The 26,269-nt window shown below is 30.1% G+C and overlaps 2 protein-coding genes across 2 annotated transcripts; both read right to left on the bottom strand.

Annotated features, from left to right (window-relative positions):
* Nucleotides 1-12,779: 12,779 nt before the first annotated feature.
* LOC111680604 lies at nucleotides 12,780-18,411 on the bottom strand. Its single transcript, XM_046947917.1, has 2 exons — nucleotides 17,263-18,411; nucleotides 12,780-12,848 (listed from the first exon to the last, which is right to left on the bottom strand). Exons 1-2 carry the CDS (start codon nucleotides 18,409-18,411, stop codon nucleotides 12,780-12,782), a joined length of 1,218 nt encoding a protein of 405 aa, XP_046803873.1.
* Nucleotides 18,412-21,505: 3,094 nt separating this feature from the next.
* On the bottom strand, nucleotides 21,506-23,214 carry LOC124419276. Its single transcript, XM_046947916.1, has 3 exons — nucleotides 22,308-23,214; nucleotides 21,556-22,196; nucleotides 21,506-21,511 (listed from the first exon to the last, which is right to left on the bottom strand). Exons 1-3 carry the CDS (start codon nucleotides 23,212-23,214, stop codon nucleotides 21,506-21,508), a joined length of 1,554 nt encoding a protein of 517 aa, XP_046803872.1.
* Between the last annotated feature and the right edge of the window lie 3,055 nt (nucleotides 23,215-26,269).

Below are 26,269 nucleotides of genomic sequence, written 5' to 3'. Positions count from 1 at the left end.
TAAACACGCAGTATCCCAATTGAATGAAAATTGAAAAAGCATACTCTGGTACTTTTTGTTCTTTTACTAATACTTTTCGAATTTTCTATAATATTGAACCTAAAAACATTAAATTGGACATGTAGCTTCCTGATTGTATAAAAATCTTTATGCGATTTTTTTGGTTTCTGGTTGAAAATTAAACATGCGTCATCCTGATTTAATGAAAATATATAAAAAGGCACTGTCTGGTACTTTTTCGTTCTTGAACTGTTTTTTCTAATTTTCTGTAATATTGAGACTAGAATCATAAAATCAAACTTAAAGAGTTCTCTAAAAGGGGAATTTTTGATATTGCAGATATATATACATTTACAATAATGATATTTATTTTATTCCATTACGATGAGGGTAGCGAAGCACACTGGTATAGCTAGAAATGTTTAATAAATAATTAATAAAATTTAATTAATACTAAAGTTATTCCATACAATTGGAAAAATTATTTTTTTTGCACGTGTATGCTATTGCAAGTGTACGATATTTTAGTTAAATAACTTTTATCTAATTTACTATTTCTACACACTTTAAAAATATTTGACATCCTTCGGCAAAAAGAAAAATAAATCAAATTTATTTTACAACAAATTATTATGGTTTTGTTTTATGAATTAGGGATATTGCCCTACAAACATACATATATTAGATAAATCCACCTTTTTTTATTCAAAAAATCCAGTTAGATTTATCAACTGTATAACTACCATTTTTGCACTATTATTTTTTTCTTAAACTTAATATTAGCTTACACAATGTTTTTTTTGGAAATAATGATGACCAAATCGAAATTTTGAACTTCAAAAACAAAAAGTCATTAAAAACCCCCTAATCAACATTAGTAATAATTTATGACCATTTTAATTTTTAACCTCATAACTAACAAGAGCTATATAAAACATTTAGCTATTGTTTTAATAAAAAAGTTTCTGTTATCATTTGCTTACAAAGTATTATTTGGTCAAGTTTTTACTTTTCAAAAAGAACAAAATTGGAGATTGCCGTTTTTGCGAATATGCCTTTCAATAACAATAAATATTTACATTAAATGCTAAATTTATGAATATCATAAATTATATTTTACAAAATTTTGCTAAACTTTTTTTTATATTTCTATTTTTTATTTCTTTTAATTTAAGCAAATAAATATTTGAATTAACGTACAATTGTTTGATAACAACACAGGTCGACAAAAGAAATCGTGTTCTAAAAATTGAAAAATCACAATTTTCTTTTAGGCTCCTAAATAACTTTGTTAATGGATGCAAGCCATGTAAAATCCCTCTCTAGCAACTTTAAAATAAAGTCAGATTCGGATTCAGAGCTGTTCTGTCCTTTAGAAAAGTATAACATGGTCTCAGAGCCTCGACTTTTTTAAATCCAAATTCGGCCTCGTCATATTTCGTCAGATTTGGTATTCCAGATTTCTCTTTTGAGCGCCTAGACAACTTTATTTAAAAATGCTGCAGGCCACAAAAATACCTATTCTAGCAACTTTAAAATGAAGTCAGAGTGGATCTGCCCTTAAGAAAAGTACAATTTGGTCTCAGACACGCGCATTTTTTTAATTTCGAATTTGGCCTTGTCACACTTGGTATTCAAGATTTCGTGTTACGAACTTTAACTTAACAACTTTATTTAAAAGATGTTGCAAACCATACAAAAGTCCATTCTGGCAACTTTAAGACAAAGTCACATTCGGCGTTGCGTGGCTCCGTCCCTTAGAACTTGGTATCAGGGCTTCCGGTTTTTAAATAATTGAATTTGGCCTCGTCACAACTAGTGTTCCAGATATCGTGCTATAAAGTTTACAAAATAGCCAGTTTTTTTGAAGATGTTACATGTCATTTATAGTGTCATTGCGGCTCTGTTCCTGAGACAAGTATAACTTGGTCTCAGGTGTTGAACTTTTTGTCGAACTGCATAATGTTATTTCAAACTAGTTTTTGAATATTCAATGCACTTTTAGACGCAGAGAAAATTTGCGTCACTCTTATCGCGTATTTCAAATGAAATTTTACTTAACCTTAAAGTATATAAATCGGCTCTAAATCTTAGTCAATTAAGTCATATTCGTCCGTCCGTGAGTTGGTCTGTCTGTAGGTACATGTAAACCTTGCAATTAAACTACAGGTCGAAATTTTGAAGATAATTCGATAAAATTTTGTACTCGTATTAATTTTGACTCAAGAACGAACCCTATTTTGATAGAAGACTATCGTCACTTTACAGTCGTCAAGTAATCTAGTGGATACTAAAAAAAATAAACTTTAACAAAAACTTTCATTACCATGCATACATACTACATTGTTATTAGCTTTCCGGCTTGATATAGTCCTTAAGAAATAATAGTCATATACTTACCTTAAAGTATATAAATCGCCTTCTGAAGCGTTAAGTTATGTCCATCCGTCGGTCTATCTATCTGCCCATATAAACCATGTAATAAAATTACTGGTCACAAGATTAAGGATAATTCGATGAAATTTGGTACACGAATTAAGTTTGACTCATTTTTATAGAAGACAGTCTTCACTTTTAAGGCACGAAAGTGAAGACAGTCATCAGTTATTGTCGCTAAGTAATCTAAATAGCAAATACATAAAAAAATAACCTTAACAATAATGTTCGTTGCATTGACTGTTTTGTGGAAGCTTTCCGGCGTATCTTTTCTAATCTATGTTGTGATAATTGACTTTCTTATAGAACAAGCATGAATGTGTGCGTGTACTTTGCTCTAGTGCTCGATCTATATAATTTCTTGCCACAGTAGTCCCGTTGGGGAATTATAGGTATCATGATCAGATACAAATATCTAATGGTACATCGAACACCAACGCATACCCAAACTTTGTATTATCAGCTCAAATCCTACATTTCATCAATCTACTGTCATGCTCTTCTGTTTATACCGCTCTTCTAATTTAAGAGCGGAAACTTATCCTGAAGATGATATTTCACCCACCAGAGTAACTACGTGGATCCCGAAGAACCTCAACCAAATGACAAGCCTGCGCAACTGCCCATTCGTAGTGTCAGATTATTTGGTGCTTTGGTTGGACCCCATGTCAAATCATACCAAGAACTATGCGAGGAGTGAAGTGACATCAACAGTTTATAGTTCCGGTAGACTAGAAGTACTTCTATACCTCGGAAACATGCCACCGCGGGATATAGAGCAAGCGTGTATACTGTAGCTAGTCATATGTTCAGTCGATAGATAGGATTAAGTATTGCCTGTCCAATTATTACTTTTTCAACTAATTGTGTCAATGCTTTTAAACACTTACGAAATTATTTTAATTCTCAATAGAAAATTATATTTTAAATGTTAATAAATAGATTACTTCCTCTTTAGTCGATTACTGATGACAACTCACCACACCATGATATCGTCCATTCAACTAAGAGACAAATAATAACAACAGCTAAAAGAAACACCTCCAGTTATAAAAGCAACCAAAATTCAATGTTAATATTTTTAAGCTGCTAACAAGAGATTTAACTTTTTTTCGAAAACGAAGTAAAAAAATATCAATAACATTAACACCCGTAGCTAAACAACGACAATAACAACAACATGACAAATCTACTTGTTGTATGTTTGGACCTAAAGATGGTGTTATTGGTAACAATGTCTCAACAGCAACAACAATAATAACAACATAAATAGTGTTGCACTAAACATTAACACTATTTTGTCTGTTAACGAGATAGAATAGCCAACAACAACAGCAACAATAACACAATAAATAAGTATAAAAAAACTACAGCATCCTTTTAAATCTAATAACGTGAGTAAGTATTTATGAGTTCATCAACACATGAGTAACAATTAACTAAAAAATCCAATGATTGAAGTTGATCAATATATTAATTTGTAAAATTATAAATATAATATGATTATGTAAATAAATTTGATCCTTTTTTTCATTAGGGCAAATAAAATTCGACTTATACCAGACTCTATAACGATTTGTTACTTAAAGATTTCCAACTAATACCCAATGTTAGTTGTAAGAAGAACAAAATGACTACAGCACCATGACTATGACTACGCTGATGTTGATGATGATGATGACGACGTTGACAACGTCGAACATTTCTAATCATGAATGAATTGGTCAAATTACCCTTTTTAAAACTATAAACTTGTTAACCAACACAACATTTTCTTTTATGTTCAACATATTCAAATTTATTTTTTCAGATGCATCTGACATCCACTAGTATAGGAACAAAGATTTAACATTGTTTTCCTTAAGACTATTTCCCCTGATCTTTTCTTTTTCTTACTTTTTCCTTACAGCTGCTGTTGGCACAGTGTACTGACTTGAATATGGGTGTTGTTTATAAGTTACCAGCATTTACATATTTAACGGATAAATCGTTACATCATACCCTAAAGTCAATTACCAATTGTTCATATGTGTGTATGTTGTGTCCTACCTTAGAAATTGAACTCCCACATATGTGATTCAATTTACTTTAAATTTAATATTAGAATGAAGTCTTTTCTGCACCTTGGAAGTGGTTGAAGTCTATGTAGTTACAGTTTAAATGAAGGCGCATGTAGTGATAAGTTGTGTATGATTAGTTTTGTTAGGTAATGAAAAAAATAAAATAGAACAAGTTAACAAATATAATATAAATGTGTCGATTTGACAAATAGTGCTACAACTTTAAGCGTGGTAAATGTACTTTTACATGATCAGATCAAGTAAAAATAAATAAAGTAGTTTTCTTTAAGTTAAGACTTTAATTTTAGAATTGGTCACAGTCGTCATTATTTCAATAATGCTAAGTCGATATTGAAAAATTCCTTATTACTATTTGATTCATATTTACTTTCTGAGTTGTCATACATATATCCGTCCATCCGAGTGGCGGATATATAGAATAAGTTCGTAAGGTACGTTTGTCTCTGAGTGCTAATTTATGAGTGAGTGAAAGTAAAGAAGAACTAATATGATGTTTCCTATTAATTTTGAATGTTAGACAATAATAAAGTAATTGAGACACAGTTTTCTTTTGGGCTGAAGCGGATTTGAAAGAGCTGCCATAGAGAACCAACAGAAACTACAGGTTGCAATTTTGAAGATAATTCAATAAAATTTTGTACATAATTTTCATAAGCGGCCCATTATTTCACCTAGCCCCCATACAACTAAATGTCCGAATAGGGCTTGTAATAAAGTTCTTCGTAAAAATTTTTAAGATTCTAACTCTAATAGTTTCCAATATATACGAATTTTTGTAAACAAATTATATGGGAGATGCCACGCCCCCTGCTGCTAGTCCGCCCTATAAAGTATCTCCGGCAATATTTGAGAACTCTAACTGTTATATTTGCTTAGATATACTAAATTTATATATTTTTTAATATGAGGGATTGGAATATGCCACGCCCACGCTATTGCCATTTTATCCATTTTGTGCACAAATATTCAAAATTTTATATGGACATCAAAGTTGTCCATACAAAATTTTAGTACTCTAGCTGTTGCAGTTTCTGAGATATGCAACACTTGAAATTTCAAAGTAAAAAGTACCCTATAACCTCTTCCCGACATACAGGAATACACTTTGAAAATTTCAAGAAAATCAGTTCAGCCGATTTAAAGTCTATAAACTTTAAATATACAAACACACATTAATTTTTTAATATATAGATCTAAACCACATTTTATTCTCATAACAAGTACAGGGTATTATATGGTCTGCTTCGCCCGACTTAGTTGTTTTTTTATAATTTTGTTCAATAAAATTGGCTACACATCTTTTTAAAATTTTTCGAAATCGTTAAATTATAAAGTCTAGCTCCCATACAACTATACTAAATCCGATCAGGGCCTAGGAGCCGAAAAAAACTAATTATAAAAAATTATTCACATTTTTAACATACGCACTGGTGTACGGTCGACAATGCCCGACTACACATTCTCACTTGTTGTTGTTTCCGATTTGCTATTGGCTTGGCCATGTGTTGATAAGTTTTGCTCAATTAGCGTATAGATAAGAACCGCTCGGCTATAAGTGCCGTCTTGTATCTGATTTTTTTTCGATTAGAAGAAAACATATCAAATAATGTATATAAAGCTTTGGTCTACGTAGTGCTCATGTTATCATTTTTAACTAATAACACCTATCAGTCAGGAATATTGTCCTGTCCAAGAACAAGGGTTTGATATAGGATAAAAATTTATATGTTTGTCTGTCTGTCCATCCTCTTATATATCTTCTTGTTGTAGATACGATAGGATATAAACAAGAGAACCTAGAGAACTTAATTAAATGTTACATTAACTGAGCCTTCCCCTATATAAGGTCCATTTTAGAAAATTACTTTAACGGTCATTACTGGCTTATAAATATGAGTACATTTTTTCAACATTTTATGTCAACTATATACGACATAATTACAATTTTACAAATTATATAAATATCGAAACAGAATTGGAACTACCATGTATTCATTCCCATTTGGATTATTTTCAGTGTGCACTTTGTCCGCCATTTTTCGTATATATTAGACATGTATTATTTACGGTGTATGTATATACAAGATTTCCTTTTAGATTCGTAAGCTTAAAAACATATCTTACTTATTATAAACATTTACTATTAAATATGCAAAGTCAAATGAATTAAGATTAAAGGAAACAAAAACCAACAACTGAATAGAAGCGTTTGACAAAATTTACAAACGAAGATGCAACATTTTTTTTCGGTAACATACAGAAGACAATTTAAGATACTAAAGATGATACCAGACCCAAAGACACACAACCTGCTACCAGTGCAATAAATTATTCATTTATAGCTGAAATTTGCAAATTTATTTAAAAAGAAAATCCTTAATATGTGCGTTTGAAAAAATCAAAAAAAATTTGCCAAAGATATAACACAAACATCTATACCAAATAAAAAGCGTTTTGTAAATGAATTTATGAAGAAAATCAAATAAAATTCGTATGTTAAAAGAAAAACCATCTTCTTAAAAGTTGTTGATGATATGCAATCATAGAGTTAAATGCTGCTGTTATGTATGCGACAGGAAAATCCAATGTTAAAGATGGTTAAGGATAAATAAGTAGTTTATGGCAGAAGTTTTGAATGAAGAAGAGTCTTTTATGCATATTATTATTGTTTATGCTGCAAAAGATATTTAGGATATAAACAAAAAGAAAAGACTGGTCAATTTTTATATCTATTTATATGACTGATTTTTGTACAAAGAGAAGTTTGAACATTTTCCTAAATCCTTAACCCTTTGAGCGAATGAATAGACTAGACTACACACTAGCCTTTATAATATATTATAGATTATATAACTGACACGACTGTACATTCGACTAAATACTAGAACACACACCAAACCATAAACTAGACTATACTGTAGACTAGACTAAACTGTAGTTTATACTGTAGACTATAGACCAGACTATATTAGACTATATACTAGAAACAGACTAAAATATATAGACAATACTATACTGCACTTTATACTGTAGACTATAGAGTAGACTATAGACTAGACTAGACTGAATTATAGACTAGACTAGACTTTAGACTAGACTATAGACTAGACTATAGACTAGACTATAGACTAGACTATAGACTAGACTACAGACTAGACTATAGACTAGACTATAGACTAGACTATAGACTAGACTATAGACTAGACTATAGACTAGACTATAGACTAGACTATAGACTAGACTATAGACTAGACTATAGACTAGACTGTAGACTAGACTATAGACTAGACTGCAGACTTGACTATAGAATACTATAAAGTAGACTTGTTGAGAAACTATTGATTTTGTGAGTGAGAGAAAGAGATGGTTGATATTTCTTTCTCTTGCTCTCACACACAAAAATCAAAAGTTTCCCAAAAAAAGTTTTCTAGTGTGAACCAGGTCTAAGTGGTGGAGTGCAATAATGTTTAATGTTGTAGTCTCCATAGATATTACAACATACAGAAAGTCTCAATATTTCTATTAAAATAGTTCAGAAATCAAATTGGTCAAGATTTTAAAACCCCTAGTCCTACGCAAGACAGATTTTAGGGAATTCTGAATCATTGTACTAAGTTCAGTGCTTATTTAGTACTGAATTTAAATGTACATACATATGTATACTAATAGTGTAGGGCATCATATGATCGGATTTATCAGGTCATACTTTTTCCTCCCATTTTTATATTCAATAAATCATCTACTTAATTACAAAAATGACTAATGAAAGTTTATTTTTTTTTTTAAATTGACCATAATAAAGTCCAGACTACATTAAAGGTATTTCACGCCATTTAAGGGTTAACAAATGGATAAATTATTTCGTATGTATAAAAACAGAACTCATGCTGTGCTTAATTCATTTATTTGCACATTTTAATTTAATAAGATAATTTTTCAATAGAAAAAAACTAGAATTTCGTACAATTTTCATATATGGAAAAATAATATAATGCAGCTTGCTTCATGCATGCATGCATGCAGCCCAATTTGATGTATGCAACTACCATATAAGTATGTAAGCGTATATATGAATGAAAAAACAAACAAAAAATGGAAAATGCTAACAAATACTTATTAGTATAAATGAATTATTTCGTAAATCAAGACAAAAATTAATAAAGGCAAAAAAATCCATGTTGTTCATCATACAATCAATTTAAAGCAGATGTTTGTTTTTATTTACTTAAAGTCTCTTTGTAAATTTACGCTAAAATATTTTTTTTTTCATTTTCTTGTTAGTTTTGTATATTAATTTAACTTTTGTGTTTTTTGTCTAAATCGTTACAACAACGCGAAAAGAAAATCTCATTAAATTTACACATTGTATGTATTAACGGTTAAAACAAATTTAAAATTTTGGTTTAAACTTAATCATTGTTAAAAATTTTATAAATTAAATTTTAGTTTGTTATGTCCGAATTACTGCTTACCCTTTAGTATTCACACATTTTTATATATGAAACACTTGGTTACTTTTTTTAAATAGCACTTTTAAGAGACAGGTTATGTTAAAAAGGGGATGTTTACTAGAAAAAAAAGGTAAACCTCGAACAAACTACATCTGAGCCCACCTTAAGGCCTTTCTTGTGTTCTTATCAGGGTACAGATAGCGATCGAATTCAATTCGATTTAAATAATTCATTTGCCGGCGAATAAATCTATTCAACTCGCGAGTTTAATTTTTTAAACTCGCGATAAGAGTTGAAAGTTTAAAGAGCATAAAATAGAACTCGCTCGCGATTCGAGTCAAAACGAGTTAATCGCGAGTTTTATAATTTTGTAAATGGAATAAATTAAAATTTATAAGGCATAATCAATTAATATATAAATATGACATAACCAAATAAGTTTGACATTAAAATTATGTACGCGAATACATATGTACATACATTGTGCTCGCGTGTTCAAAAATAAAACTCGAAATTTTGAATTTTAAAACGAGCGATATAAATAAAATAGCGATCGCGAGCAATATTTTTACCTACCCTGGTTCTTATACATTGGCTCATCCATTTGCGTTACAAAAATCAAGACAAACCCAACCATGATACGCTTCTTAAATAGTTGTTTAGTGTAAAATAATTTTAAAACTAAGTACGAAATTATAAATGTTATATTTGGTTTTCAACGAATTGGAATTTTATTTTATGCTAGGATTGATATATTGATTTCTTTAAGTTTTTTCAGTTCTCATTAAAAATTCCAAAGGGAAATTGGAACTGTATTTGTTTACTTCTTCCATGTCCGGTTTACATGATATTTTTGAAGTCTTATATACATATGCAAATAAATATAATTATAACAAGTTAGAAAATATAGTCGGGCGAGGCCGACCATATAATACCCTACATCTTTGACAAAAATATAATGTGATTAATTTGCCATAATAAAGCATTTAAGTTGAATTGTAGCTTGCCTCAGATATACATAATTCAGCCGTTTATTTTTGAATAAAATTGTGAACATTTAAGTGAAATTTTGTTGGGGGCTTTCCATACGGGCTAGGGTCATATAAGGACCTATTATTATGGAATTCGTAAGGGTCATCAAATCTTGTATAGAACTTGGTTTTTGCAGCTTTTTGTCGAGATATGAAATACAAGCCGAAACGGCTCAAATTTTTCAAGCTGCGCCGCCGCCGTCTTCTTTCGGCTCAAAAGCCAAGCCGGCTTAAATGTAGTCGCTGATAAAGATTGGAATCACAAATATTTTTCGGAAAATAAATTCACCAATTTGAACGGAGTTGCCACTATTTTAAATTATTATTGAAAATTGAAAAGTGTTGCCACACAATAATGTGCTAATATTAAAATTGTTAAAACTACTATAAATGTTCATTTTTCTGCAGATAAAATTTATATAGAGACAGGTTTCTATATAACAGACTATTATTCAGAGGTTTTTCAATATAATAAACGCCTATAAGGTCAATTTCTGAAGAAAAGTTTAAATTGAGCCAACAATTTAGCCGCCGCCGATATTTTCTATAATAAGCCGCTGACCTAAAATGATTGCTCCGCCGCCGCCGATCATTTTACATCGGCTTGTATCTCTGATATGAGTATATTAAATATAATTATGAACTTAAAGGCCCTATTTGGCGGGTTCAGTTGTATGGGGGCTAGGTGAAATAATGGACCGATGTAAACCATTTTTAACAGGCTTTGTCTACGGTACTATAAAATATCATGTGCCAAATTTCATTAAATTATCTCCAAAAGTGCAACCTGTAGTTTGATTACAAATTTTACAAGCCCTATTGGGAGGTTCAGTTGTATGGGGGCTAGGTGAAATAACGGACCGATCTTAACCAATTTCAATTGTCTTCGTCCCTGGAACAATAGAAGATCATGTGACACATTTCATTGAATTATCTTCAAAATTGCGACCTGTAGTTCGATTACAAACTACAGATCGCAATGGACTCAGAAAATGATTCTGAGCCGATTGGTGGGTATAAGACCAATATTAATCCCAATGTAACCTCCCCACTGAAGTGGTTTAGGGTATAATAATAAGATATTACATTTCATTCATCCCATTATACGCTAGTGCTGTAACACTTTACTATCATTATTGTCAACAAATTAGTTGAAGTATATCGCAAACATCATCCAAAAACGCATCATATTAAGTATAGTAAATCTAACTAAATATAACTTAAAACAACTTTATTATATTTTAAACAGAAATGCAACATTTTATGTACATAAACAAAACAAGGCATGTAGTTCGAGTTTATGTAGACCAGCCCGCATGATTTGTTTGACAGATGATCATTCTAAATGAGCTACAAAACAAACTTATTATTGGTAATATTTTTTGAATTTTTGGCTACTGTTTTGTCAATTTAATGGTTAAATATGGTTAAATCATGTCACCAGTAAGAGCAAAAGCTACCCTATCGGGAGAACGACAGTGTTAGACAGTGGTTGGCAAGGGTATAAAATTAAGTTTCTTTTAAAATGTAGTAAGTAACTAACTAACTACATAACTAACTAACTTCACAATATTTTTATAATTTTCAAGATATTTGAACAGATTTCATGTTCGTCAATTCTGACATTATCTTTCAGGACTTTTAAAGGAAATAATTGTGAACTGACCTCAAAATCATCTAAATATAACAGTTTTTATCATATTTTAAATATTTACTACGAATAAAGGAAATTAATCTAACTTAGGTAAGATAATATACGGTACTCCTATTTTTTTGAACAGTCGTAATCGGATATGGATTTCGAAAAAAGTTAATACCAAAAAAACTAATGAACCTATTTATAAAATGGCATTTTCTTTTTGTATTTTAAACACTTATCAAATAAATATCGCGAAAAAATATTTGATTTCTTTAAATCTTTCCTTTTTAAATTAAGCTGCACAATTATTTTTCTGTCTCACTCCTATTTTTTTGAACACAGCTGTAAGTAACTAACTAACTAACTAACTACCTAACTAACTAACTAACTAACTAACTAACTAACTAACTAACTAACTAACTAACTAACTAACTGTTCGAAGTGACTGTCAAGAAACACACTCCCATCATGACAAAAGCAACACGTTATGGCGTAAATCCTTGCAGGAAATAAAGCGATAATTTTCTTAATTCTACAAGTACTAATACTAGAGCAGCATATACAAAAGGGGTTTTGAGTTTATAAGAAAAAATACTAGTACTGGAAGTAGTTGAAGATCCCCACTTGCAGACTTTTGTATAAAATAAATTTCTAAAATTATTAAATATAATTTTCAACATTTTTTAAGCAAATAGACAATATTTTCAAAAAAATCCTTTCAAATCAAAGGATAAATAGTGAATGACTGTTTAGGTTCAGTTGCATGCGGCTGCCTATATATGTAAGTCTATTTAATTTAAAAATTGCAATAAGTTTAATATTTGTTTAATAATTTTGAAATGAATTGCCAATACCGAAATGGAATTGTAAGGAAATGTATTTACTTATAATATTTATATTTAAATAAAACCTTATAAGAAAACTCGTAAACTAGTAATTTCTAACATAAATCACATAGGGGTATTTCAAAGGAATAAAACAACCAAATGTAGGAACTATTTGTGAATATTAGAAAGAGACCGATTCTAAAGAACCCAATGGGTTCTAAGTGTACTAGTATACGTTTGGAACTAATGGTACTAGTAATTTTTTTTGAAACACACTCAATATTAATTTTAGCATTAAGATAGTATAGGAAAGTTTACAGTTGGGAACTACTACTTGGGATTTTGGTACTAGTAGAATACTTGATTGGTACTAGTTGCATTTCCTGCAGGGATAGTATATAATTATATACTGTTATCTTTACAAAAATAGTCGCAACGATATACCTTTTTATATACATGTCCAGAGAAAACAAGGTAATGAGTTGTACTTCCATAACCACTTACATTTTAAAGACTACTATTTACAGTCTTCATTACTTTGTGTCACACGTTCAATATTTATCATAATTTTTTGCAGAAAATATTTTTGTTTCCACATTATTACATTTAAAATATTGATTTCATTTAATGAAACTTCCTATGTATAATAACTTCTTGAAGTCCCTATTTGTAATGATTTCTCGAAATCCCTATTTATAATGACTTCTTAAAGTCCATATATATGTGTAATGACTTCTAAAAGTTCCTATTTGTAAGGGAGCGTGATGAGTACTTATATAACTCCCTATTTATAAGCGAGCGTAGAAGTACTTGCTTCCAATGATATCACCGTGTAAAAATAATGGCTTAAAATGCTAATGAATAAGTCGTGAAAAGCGGCTTTTTAGCCTTTTAACTAATTACTTTTCAATGTAAGTTTTTTCTGGGTGTTATTTTTAACAGTCAATGTCTTATCATTTTGTTCTTTTTTTAATGTCTGTTTTTAAGGTCTGTTTTGAACTTCTTATTACACTTTAATACAGTTTAACATGAAGTATTTTCGTTGTTGCAACTACTTCTTGTACAAATAACAGACTTCTTCTTTTTGACAATATTTGGAAGTTTTAATCATTTGTTTATGTCATACTACTCTGTCAATTGAACATAACCAGTAGCTTCATGGTCAATTAAACGCACAAATTCGCATACATTTATATATTTTTTAATTTTAATTGAAAAAATCGAACAAATGAATGAAAAATATTAAGCTTAATAGTAAATTATTTTCTTTCGTTTTTTTTTCGATGGCTGCGAAAAAAATGGAAAATCCATGTTTTAAGTGTTCAAAATCTAAACACAAGTGATTTTAATTTTTCTTGTCATTAGTTACTGCCAAAAATAAACAAAATATGTATTCATCATCATTTTTACAAAGCAGCATGTTTCTTCTTCAAACAACTGCATACAACTACTGTTTCTTATTTAAACATATTTGTATGCGAAATTTTGTGCAACTTTTTGATGTCATTCATTATTAAACACCAAATAGGAGTTATAGACAAAAAATCAAAATAAATTGAACATTACTTAAATTCAATCATTTAATGTGATTTTTCATTATTACCCACACTCAGTTAGTTTATTTCTGTACAATTTTTATGGCGTTAATGAAGAAGTTAAAAATCATTTTTATTTGTAAAATTCATTAATTATGACAGCAGCGAAGGAAATACCAGCAAAAATATTTAATTGAAAAACAAACGGAAAAAAAAAATCGAACAAATTTGGCTGCAAATGAAATTCTTTTTGGCAATAAATCCAACATAGTGTAGGTATTAATTTGGTAACTATGCATTTATTTCATAATATTTACAGTGAAAATATGGTAGTAAATGAAAAGAAAAAATTAATTTGTTCAAGAATTCACAACTTGTTTCAACATTTTAGCAAATTATATAAAACTACAAAAATACTTCATAGTTATACTGATGATGACTTTTACTTTATAAATTTCAAAATCCAGTTGTATTGACGTAATGCAGGTAAATCATTTTGAGCGAATTTTATTAGATCTTGTGTAATAGTTAAAGTTGTATGATAATGCTGCATACTTTTGTGCTTTTTTGAAACTTTTGATCAATATTGCTATACCCTTCATCACTCGAGGGTTTTATGCGTTTGTGCTGATGTTTGTTACACCCAAAAAAAAAAAATATTGGTCCTTCACCCACCTAAAGCTATGTCCGTCTGTCTGTCCGCCCGTCAGTCTGTGTGTTCTTGTAAACCTTGTGCGCACGCTAACTTAATGAAATTTGCACATATGCCATGCCCAACTATACATTTATTATTGTTTCAAACTTTTATTGTATAATTAATTCCATTAAATTAGCTTCTGTAATTGCTATAGTAAAATACAACCCTATCCAATAAAAGTCATGCAAATATAAAGGACTACTGGTTAAATAACATTGACATCACCGTAATAACTAATGTGAACCAAATTTAAGAACATTTGCACTGGATAAGCTTCTTCGTCGACTCGCCACCGCTCCTTTGTATACACTTCTGCGCTGCTGCGTGTCAGTCTATGTGCAAGCACTTTGCTTAGGTACTTGAGCTATCCAATCTGTTTTCATAGTATCCTAGCCTCCTTTAGTGAATGACAGGTGTCATGAGTCTAGATCAATCTAATACCAACAAAAGAAAATACAATCACTGGTTAGAGCCAATAGAAGGGGTGGACCCAACATCATGTGAAAATACCCTATTGATGTTATAGGGAATACCATGTCCCTACAACCATTGCCGTGTCATTATGCTCTCCGTTCCTGTCAGTCCGCGTACAAGCACTTAGCTAAAGTAATCGAGTTTCCTCTTGCCATAGTATTATCATGAATGACAGGTGTCATGAGCCGAGTTCAATCTAATTCAGACAAAAGAAAATACATTTACAACATCAACTCTATTGAATGTCATTTCCTTACAATTATTCTCACCTACACCGTGTATGCTGAACGTATACTTCCTTCTAGTATACGTTCATTTTTCTAAAGTAATTACGCAATATAATCTCTGACCATTGCTGTCACGTTGCTTAATTTTCGAGATCCAAAAACATCACTTTCGTTTACAACCACGCAAATGAGATGGCCTCTGTAGGGTCTAGCAGGGTTTTCTCTGATACTTATTTGAACAAGGAAGGAAAATTCAATGGTATTTCATAAGATACTTTTTCTACGTCACCATTGAACCCTGTGCACATCTCATTCATCCGACACACTCATAAGAAATAAACATCCCAGCAGTACGACAAAGAGCCAATCATATGGTTACACATTAGTGTCATTTACACTAATGTGAAACCATATGATTGACCCTAATTTCTATATATTGGGATATTCGTCACCAACGTACTCTTCGTAAACAAGAGTGAAGACAGTTGTCACTTTACTGTACCGTAGGTAAACGAGAGAGGGACACTTAAACATTGTTCTTTGCCATTGTACTTCAGAATGTAGATAGTACCCTATATGATTTTTTTGGTAATTAATTACGAATGTAGTCTTCGTAATCGATATCAAAGACAGTCGTCATTTTAATGTATACCAAGTAAGCAAGTGGTAGTCATTACTTAACATTTCCCGAGTAAACGATAGAGGGGATACTAAGAATTGAAGGATAGGGGAAACTTAAGAATTGAAGGTGAAGAGAAAAAGAAAACTATTTAATAATGTGACTGACTCCCAAGAACCCATTTAGAGATTATCATCTATTGGCTACCTCTTTGACAGTCTCATTGTTGAGTGTAGAGTGACGACTGACTTCCATAAGTGGTATGTCAAGTGATTGGTTCGGGACTGCACCGCCACTGACTCACTTTAGTTATACGAGCAGATGAATTCCGTATACTACAACATTCATCGTGTACTATATACATTTAACGCCAACTCCTCTGTGGTCTATCTGTCTGTCTATCCGTGTGTATGTTAAAGAAACCAGCTATTTGCAATATCCGAATCCTCAATAATTTTATCAGAAATATGTTGAGAAATGAAAAATACCTAATTAATAATCTATAAAAGGATTCAAAAGATATTTCTTGTAGAAAAGAATTTTTAGTATTTTTTCTACCTATGACTGGTCATTTTTTCGTTGTACAACTGGTATTTTTTACTTATTGTAATAAAAATTGTTTATACTTATAACGATAACGAATTATTAAGGAAAACATATATGTTTCAATGTGTATATACCCAGCAAAAACTGAAGCTTGTGGTAAGCACTTGCCTCCAATGACACCACCGTGTTAAAATAATGGCTATTGTGAAAGTAAATTTTAGCATTTTAACCCCTTACATGGTAGTGAAAGTTTTTACTGGGTAATTAAAAAAAAAGGAAATCCTATTAAATTCAAAGATTTTCTTATTTCTTTTTATGTTACGTAGGATATATTATTACTTTACTTGATATATTAAACAACAAGGATTCGAGTACGATAAGTAATTGTCCACATACTATACTTTCTAAACATTAAATGTCATGGAAAATTCCTTATAAAAGAGTTCATGTACTATTGCAAAACTTGAAACTCTATCGTTTTATTTTATTTTGAGAGCCTATTTTTGCAACATTAGTTGGATAATAAAAATACTTTGTTTTATTTTTATTTAAATTTTATTTTTTTAAGTTTTTATTTACTAAAAGTTCTATTATAAATATTGCTATAGCAACTGAAATTGCCAACAAATAATACAACCAAATCCAATACAAATCATTAACATAAATTGGTTTAGTAAAATCTGAATAAGTAATATTCACACGAATCGCCTTTCCCGTTGCCACCATATCCAAATAAGATTTACTCATCCAATAATCCATAAGACCAGATTGCAATGTGTTCAGTATAATTTCATTAATGCGTGGTGTAAAATATGAATTTGGACCCAGAGGAAACTCAAACTGCATCATTGTATTGGGACACATTACGGAGGAAAAACGAAAGAACTTCTTGCTATAGTGAGCTTCCAAGCCATTGTAATAATGTAATTTTGAGGTGGTGGTGGGATAGGCAAAACGACGATCAAAAGTATCACGAAAACGTGAATATTCTGCAAAATTTGCAAAAGTGTGAAATTTTGAATATAAAAATGATAGAGAGCCATTTGTAATATTATGTAAATACATAATTTCTGGTTTAGCTATGGCCAATTTTAAAGAAGATTTTTGTAGATCTTGATAGGTGTTAATAGAAGGCTCTAACGGCAGTTGAGTGGAAAATGATAGCATGTAGCAATCAAATATGATGGATACAGTTAAACCAGATAGCATTAACATTATGTAAATTAATTTTATTGAAAGTTTGCTATTGACGGAAGACACAAAACCTTGACCCAGTACTCCACGTATGGCTATATCATTTACGATTATTTCTGGCAAATTGTGAAGGCAATAAAACGACCGCTTCTTATCCAAAGCCAAATAGAAGAATATGGTAAATATTATGATTAAAACTATAGTGATAAGCATTATTTGAGAATGTAAAATTAGCAGAAATAATTCTTTATAATCCAATGGTTTTTCCATGGGCAAAAGTATACACCATTTGCCTATTTCAAAAGGATATGAAAAATCACGCTGATCATCTGACTCATATAAAGACAAAGAACTTATTGGTATATCGAGTGAATAATTAACAACATAACCCAATATATCCCGATATTCCACCATAACATCAGGTGGTATTTTTAGTGGGAAATATAATGAAGAATTTAAAGTCTCACTTATAGTTTTCACAAAACGTCCAATATAACCATTGAGTACAGTTTCATTATTTTCATTATAATATTCCATAGCTCTCGGTTCTGTGTGATCTGCTATGGTACGTAATTTATAACCTTTTAGATTTTGCAAGCGTTCGGGTAACATATAGAAATTAGTGCCATTTGGTTTATATATATCAAATTCCATTTTAAATTCGGGAAATATAGTATATTGTACATATTTATGTGTTTTATAGAAATCTTTAAAAATCACCACCACATTTAACATTTTCAATTTGTGACAATAATGAAAAAAATCCTCAAGTTCTTTGGCATTTAGCTCATTGGTCCATTGATCTATTATGATAATTATTCTTACAAAACGCATGTAATTCAAAATTTTTCCCACTTGTTCCAAAATATTGTAATAATAAGATTTCATACAAACAATAGTTAAAATTTGATTATTGAAATAGTTACGATATGATTCTGTTCTATTTGCGGTTATGACAAGAATTGGCATTTCTTGAATTTTATAATATTCAATGAATTTATTGCAGTACTGATGTTCGCCATTTTCGTTGAGTATTAGTACACCTTTATAGGTTTTTTGTTGATATAATTTTTTAAGAAGATTTTCATGAAACTTTTGCTCTTTGTTATTACTTTTTAAATTGTCATTGATTATTTTAATATTTATCTTCTGTTGTGTTTCTATAATACTTATAGCGATTATAACTAGAAATATTTTTAACATTTTGCTGCAGAGACAACTGTGGTTGACTTTTTTTGAAATTGTAATAGGAACTGATTTTATTGCTACTTCATACCATTATTTTATAGTTTTTTGTTTACAGTAGAATAGATATATCTATTTCCGTAATAACAATATCAATCATTTACATACTTACAAATGTAAATGTACTTTTATGTCAATATAAGTTTTCACCTGGTATTTAGGGGGCGTATACGCATTATTTAATTACATCGAAACACTCATACTTAAGTATTTATTTTGTAAACATGTATAAAATATTTAGTAAGAATCCTTCTTGTTAATAATATTTTTTTATAATATTTTTAATAATATTTATGATATTATATAATTAATAAAAGAATTTAATATAATAAAATATAGAAAAAGGAAACAAGTAGGAATGTTATATTCGGCCATGGCGTATCTTCTATACACACCTTAAAGCATAGAATATGTAGGTATATATACATAGAAATGAAACTGAGATTGATAAGACCTTAGAGTGCTATATTCGGCTGAGCCGGATCTTAAATACAATACACTTTTATATTAATACTTTTCTAATTGATCAAATATTTGTAGAAACGAGTTTACTCAGGGTTAAAGCTTTTTTAGGGGCTGGACCGATCGTAAAAGATTCTTTAAGCTAAATTTCTATACAAAAAGCTATATTTTAGTCAAATTTATTTATATCGTAATTTAGTAACAAGTAATGTGTCTTTAAGTGATTTTCTAAAGGGAACCTGTATGAACCGATCGTGAAAAAATCTTGAAATTGATTTTTGGTATACAAAACAAATATTTGTGCCAAATTTTGTATCAATAGCTTTATTTGGTAATGAGTAATGTGCGTTTAAGAGATTTTCGTAAAAGGACTTTGTGTGGGAGCTATGTCCAATTATGTATATAAAGAAAAAATTAAAATTCTGCATCTATATCATTACTTGGTAATTAATATTGTGGATCTAAGTGATTTTCTGAACCTAGTATGAGAGCAAATATGGACCGATCGAAAAACAATTTTATAGTGAATTTTTATGTGCCTTTAAGTGTTTTTCTAAAACGGACCTTGTGTGGGAGCTATGATCAATTATGAACAGATCAACAATAATATATGTATGCATATGAGCAATACTTATTCCAAATTTTATATCGATATCTTAATTTAGTAATGAGTAATGCGCGTTTATGTGATTTTCGTGACGGGACGTTGTATGGGAGCTATGACCAATTATAGACCGAGCGGAAAACCCTTTAACAATAATATTTGTATGCATATCAGCAACACGTATTCCAAATTTTATATCGATACCTTAATTTAGTAAAATGTTATGTGCGTTTAAGTGATTTTCGGGAGTGGACCTTGTATGGGAGCTATAATCAGTTATGAACCGATCAGAAAAAGTTTCGCAATAATATTGGTATGCATATGTGCAACACTTATACCAAATTTTAAATCCATACCTTAATTAAGTAATGAGTTATGCGCGTTTAAGTGATTTTCGGGAGTGGACCTTGTATGGGACCTATGACCAATTATAGACCGATCGGAAAAATCTTTCATAGTAATATTTATATGCATATTAGAAAAAAATTGAGAAATTGTACTTTCATTATTATTTTAAATGGGAATATCAGAAAACCTCATTTTAGTGAAACCCTAATGTATTTATAACACCGTCCAACAAAAATAAAAAAAAAATCGTTATACATTAAACTAATGATATATGTACGTCTGAAACTATGAAATTAATGGAGGAAACTGAGTTGTTAAATTCTCACTTTGTGATCCTTTTTAAAGGATATCGAATTGAATAAGTGAATTTTTTTATTGTTTTTTATACCCTTCACCTTCGTGAGAAGGGTATATATAAGTTTGTCACTCCGTTTGTAATTTCTTTAATATAATTTTCCTACCCTTTAAAGTATATATATATTCTGGATGCTTATAGATAGCGGAGTCGATTAAGCCATGTCCGTCCGTCTGTCTTTCTGTCCGCCTGTCTGTCTGTCTGTCTGTCTGTTGAAATCAGTTTTTAGAGGACCCCAAATATCGGCGAGATCCGAAACTTTAATAATTCTGTTAGACATGCTTTTGGGAATATCGCTATTTAAAATCAGCAAAAAATGGAAAAAGATGTATTTTTTTGTATCGTTTAGCGTTGTTGTTGTTCATTTTGTTTTGCTTTTGGTGTAATAATAATGTAGTCGGGAAAAATTTTAAAATATATAATTTTAATATGTTAAAAATACACTATGGTAAGGGTATATAATATTCGGCACAGCCGAATATAGCACTCATACTTGTTTAAATACTTCTTAAGTGTTTAGTTCATGGGGTGAGCACCTCCATAATTTAAAATGTTAAGAAATAATAGGTTAATTAAAAAAGTCTTTGCCATGTTTTTTGTTAAATTATTAGATTTTATTTTTAAATATTTTATATATTAACAATTCTAGCATAAAAACAACAAAAGCAACTGTGGTCGATATTAAAAAGTACAGCCAAATCCAATAAAGATCATATACATGTAATGGATTATCCTCAGCCCTGTAAGATATGTTCAAACGAATCGCATTTCCAGAATCAACTACATCACGATATGAACAACTAATCCAATAATTCATAAGACCCGACTGCATTATATTCATTATAATTTCATCAACCCGCGGTAGAAAGTATGAATTTGGACCCAGAGATAAATACAATTGCATCATTGTACTGACACACATTCCGCTGTCATATCGATAAATTTTCGTATTATAATAAGATTCCAAACCCTGATAGTAGTATAGTTTTGAGGAGGTAGTATAATAAGTATAACGACGATCAAAGGTATCACGTAAATGTGTAAAATCGGCAAATTCAGTTAATACCACAAAATTATCATACAAATAGGCCAATGAACCATTTGTCATATTATGAATAAGTAAAAATTCCTGCAAGTAAATGCCAACTTTTAGAGGGGATTTCGCCAGATCTTGATAGGTTTTAATTTCAGGCTCCAAAGGTGGCTGTGTGCAAAATGTTAATAAATAGCAACCGAAAACTGTGGAAACAGTTAAGCCACACAGCATTAACATTGTATTAATGAGATTCAGTGACAATTTTCTATTATTAGACTCTACGAATGATTGACCTAATACTCCACGTATTGCCATATCGTTTATGACAATTTCGGGCCATCTATAATGCCACTGACTGTACCATTTCTTACAAGATGCCAAACAGAAAGCTACAGTGAAAAGTACAAAAAATATCATGATGATAAAAGTTATTTGCGAATATAAAATCATTAAAAATAGCTCCTTGAATTCTAAGGGTTTTTCTATGGGCAGCATTAGGCACCATTGAATCAATTCAACGGGATATGAAAATTCGAGCAGATCATCTGTCTCATATAGAGCTATAATGCTAATGGGTATATCAAGCGAAGAATTTACTGTATATTTTATTACTTCGCGATGATGTATGGGTTTATTATGAGGTATCGGTAATGGAAAGTAAAGAGAAGCATTTAATGCTTCACTTATTGTTTGTACATAACGTGCTATGTAACCATTGAGTATAGTTTCATTCTTTTCATTATAATATTCCATGGATCTTGGTTCATAGTGATCTGCTAATGTACGCAATTTATAACCTTTTAAGTCACGCAAACGATCTGGTAATATGTCACCGATGTTACTCGAGTTCACTTCATATAAACCAAATTCCAATTCAAATTTAGGAAATATTGTAAATTGCACATATTTGCAGAGATCTTTGAAGAATACTACAACATTTAACATTTTTAATTTATAACTATATTTAAAGAAGTCATTTAATTCTTTCAAATCCATTTGCTTACTCGACTGATCTATTAATATAATAATTCGTGTATAACGCATGTTGTATAGAATCATAGCCAATTGATCCAAAATATTTTGTTGATAGTATGTCATGCAAACTATACAAATAATTTGATTATTAAAATATTTGCGATATTGTTTTGTTATATTAGCAGTTATTATTGTCATTGGCGTTTCTTGAAATTGAAAATATTTTAAGAAATTGTTGCAATATTGATGCCTGTCATTTTCATTGAATATAAGAACACCTTTATAGATTTTTCGCTGATATAAATTTATTAGAAGTTGTTCACTAAATTGTTGCTCAGTATCATTAGTTTTTAAACGATTATTACCAATTATATTAGTCCATGCTTGTGTTTTTGTTATAATGTATACTATAATGAAGAGTAATTTTAACATTGTACTAAGTTTTATTTGCCTTTTAGTGCAGATTGTACAACTGAATGCATTTGCATTAGATTTCTTTGTTTTTATAGATTTTTTTGAACTAAATAAAAAGACAAATTCTATAAATAATATCGTTTAATATGAACTTACAGGTACAAAATGCACCAAAAATATCCCGTTACGTTACAATATTTAAAAACTCAATTTTTTCAAAAAATACGAAAACTTAACATAAAATGTTAATATGTAGACAAAGCAGCTTGTCCTCAAAAATATGGATACTTTTCATTTTTTGCAAATGACTTATGGAATGCTATTTTTCTAAATAACACAAAAGTATCTATTTTAGCCTTTTTCATATTTTGTGTCCCATTCTGATTAATATTTCAAAAATTTCCAAATTGTATTAAAATCGTTTCAGTCTTTTAGACGTGACTGGTGCACAATTATAGAGATTAATCAATATAAATATGTATTTTCATTACTACAATGATCTTAGAATATCAATCATATATTTTTTCCACTTAGCAGTTGTAGGCGTATACGTGTTATTCAATTACATACTGTGCACAGAAATTGTTGCACTCACACTTAAAGTACTTTTGTATTTAATGTATTTTGTATATTATTAATAAAGAAATACATTAAGATTATTATCAAAAAATACGCACATTAAAACAATGACACTTTCTGGAAACTCATTGTTCAGTTTTACGTAAGTACTGATTCATTCAGTTCTAGTTAAATCTATTTCAGTACTCGTTCAGTTCTAGTTCAGTTCTAGTTCAGTTCAGTTCTAGTTCAGATCTAGTTCAGTTCTAGTTCAGTTCAGTTCTAGTTCAGTTCTAGTTCAGTTCTAGTTCAGTTCTAGTTCAGTTCTAGTTCAGTTCTAGTTCTGTTCTAGTTCAGTTCTAGTTCAGTTCTAGTTCTGTTCTAGTTCTGTTCTAGTTCTGTTCTAGTTCTGTTCTAGTTCTGTTCTAGTTCTTTTCTAGTTCTGTTCTAGTTCTGTTCTAGTTCTGTTCTAGTTCTGTTCTAGTTTTTGTTTAGCAAATCTGGGTGTAACCACATTTTTGCAAATTATTTCTCTGGAAGTAAACTGGACATATTACCTTTTCGGAAATATGTAAAAAAACTAATTATAAAAAGTGGTACAGTTTTTGATGTATCTTGTTGAAAAGTTGATTTTAAGCTAACACTGGTTCAAATTTTCGAATCATTCCAATTAGAAGACTCATGTCCTGTCTTCATAAGTTTCTCCAAGTAACATTATTAAAAAATAAAACAACAATATTTCAATTTATAAATATTTTATTAGCAACTAATTCCAACATAAAAACTAAAATAGCCACTGTTATTAGTATTAAATAGCACACCCAAAGCCAATAAAGATCATGCAAATGCAAAGGATTATCCTCAGTCACATTAGAGATATTCATATGAATTGCTCTTCCAGTAGCAACAACATCCTGATACGAATAACTTATCCAATAATTCATAAGGCCAGACTGCAATGTATTCAATATAATTTCGTCTAAACGAGGTAAAGAGTATGAATTTGGACCAAGAGGAAATGAAAATAACATCATTGTTATAGGACACATTTTGGTAGAAAAACGAAAAAATTTCTGACTAAAATAAGCCTGTAGACTATTGTAATAGAAAAGTTTTGAGGTGATAGCATGATAAGCAAAACGACCATCAAACGAATCGCGTAAGCGTGAAAAGTCCGAAAATTCGGAGAGTATATAAAATTTTGAATACATATAAGCTAAAGAACCATTTGTTATATTATGTAAATTTTCAAATTCTCTTCTATTTATGGCCACTTTTAAAGGTGATTTTGCTAGATCTTGATATGTTTCAATCTCCGGCTCTAAAGGTGGTTGTGTGCAAAATGTTAGTAAGTAGCAACCGAAAAGTGTAGAAATAGCTAAACCGCAGGGCATTAGCATTAAGTAAATAAGTTTAAGTGACACGTTTCTATAAGAGGACATAACAAATGCTTGTCCCAATACACCACGTATGGCCATGTCGTTTATTATAAACTCGGGCCATCGATAATGGCAAGTTTGGTAGAATTTTCTACTTAAGGCCAAATAGAAAACTATTGTAAATAGTACAATAAAAATCAGGGTAATAAAAGTTAACTGTGAATACAAAACCATAAGAAAAAGTTCTTTAAATTCCAATGATTTTTCCATGGGCAACAGTAAACACCATTTAGACATTTCAAAGGTGTATGAGAAATCGTGCGGATCATCTGACTCAGACATGGCTATTGAACTAGCAGGAATATCAATGGAGTAATTACTTATATATTCCAATATATCACGATAATCTATAAGTTTATCGTGAGGTATTTGTAGCGGAAAGTAAAGAGTTGAATTTAAAGTTTCACTTATTGTCTGTAAAAAACGTCCAATGTAACCATTGAGTACAGTTTCATTGTTTTTATTATAATATTCCATGGCTCTTGGTTCATAGTGATCAGCTATTGTACGTAGTTTATAACCTTTTAAGTTGCGTAAACGATCTGGTAATATATTGACAATACTTGTATTGTGATCATATAAACCAAATTCCAGTTTAAATTCCGGAAATATTGTAAATTGCACATATTGGTGAGTTTTGAAGAAATCTTTAAAAAATATCACTACATTTAACATTTTTAATTTATAACTATAACGAAAGAATTCATTTAATTCTTTTAAATCCACATGATTACTCCACATATCCATTAGCACAATTATTCGTGTATAACGCATATTATTTAAGATCTTAGCCAGTTGCTCCAAAATAATAATTTGATAGCTTGCCATACAAACTATACAGATAATATGATTATTGAAATATTTCCGATATGATTCTGTTTCCAGGTTTCCATTTATTATTGTTGTTGGCATTTCTTGTGATTTAAGATATTCAAGGAAGTAGTTAAAACACTGTTGATGTTTGTCATTTTCATTCAGTATCAGAACACTTTCATAGATTTTTTGCTTGTATAACTTTTTCAGAATTTCTGTGTAAAATTTTTGTTCAATTTTATTAGTTTTTAAATTGTTGCTAA

Source organism: Lucilia cuprina, chromosome 4 (genome assembly GCF_022045245.1).
Source record: "Lucilia cuprina isolate Lc7/37 chromosome 4, ASM2204524v1, whole genome shotgun sequence".
Taxonomy (NCBI): domain Eukaryota; kingdom Metazoa; phylum Arthropoda; class Insecta; order Diptera; family Calliphoridae; genus Lucilia; species Lucilia cuprina.
This window is presented reverse-complemented; position numbering and strand designations above follow the sequence as displayed.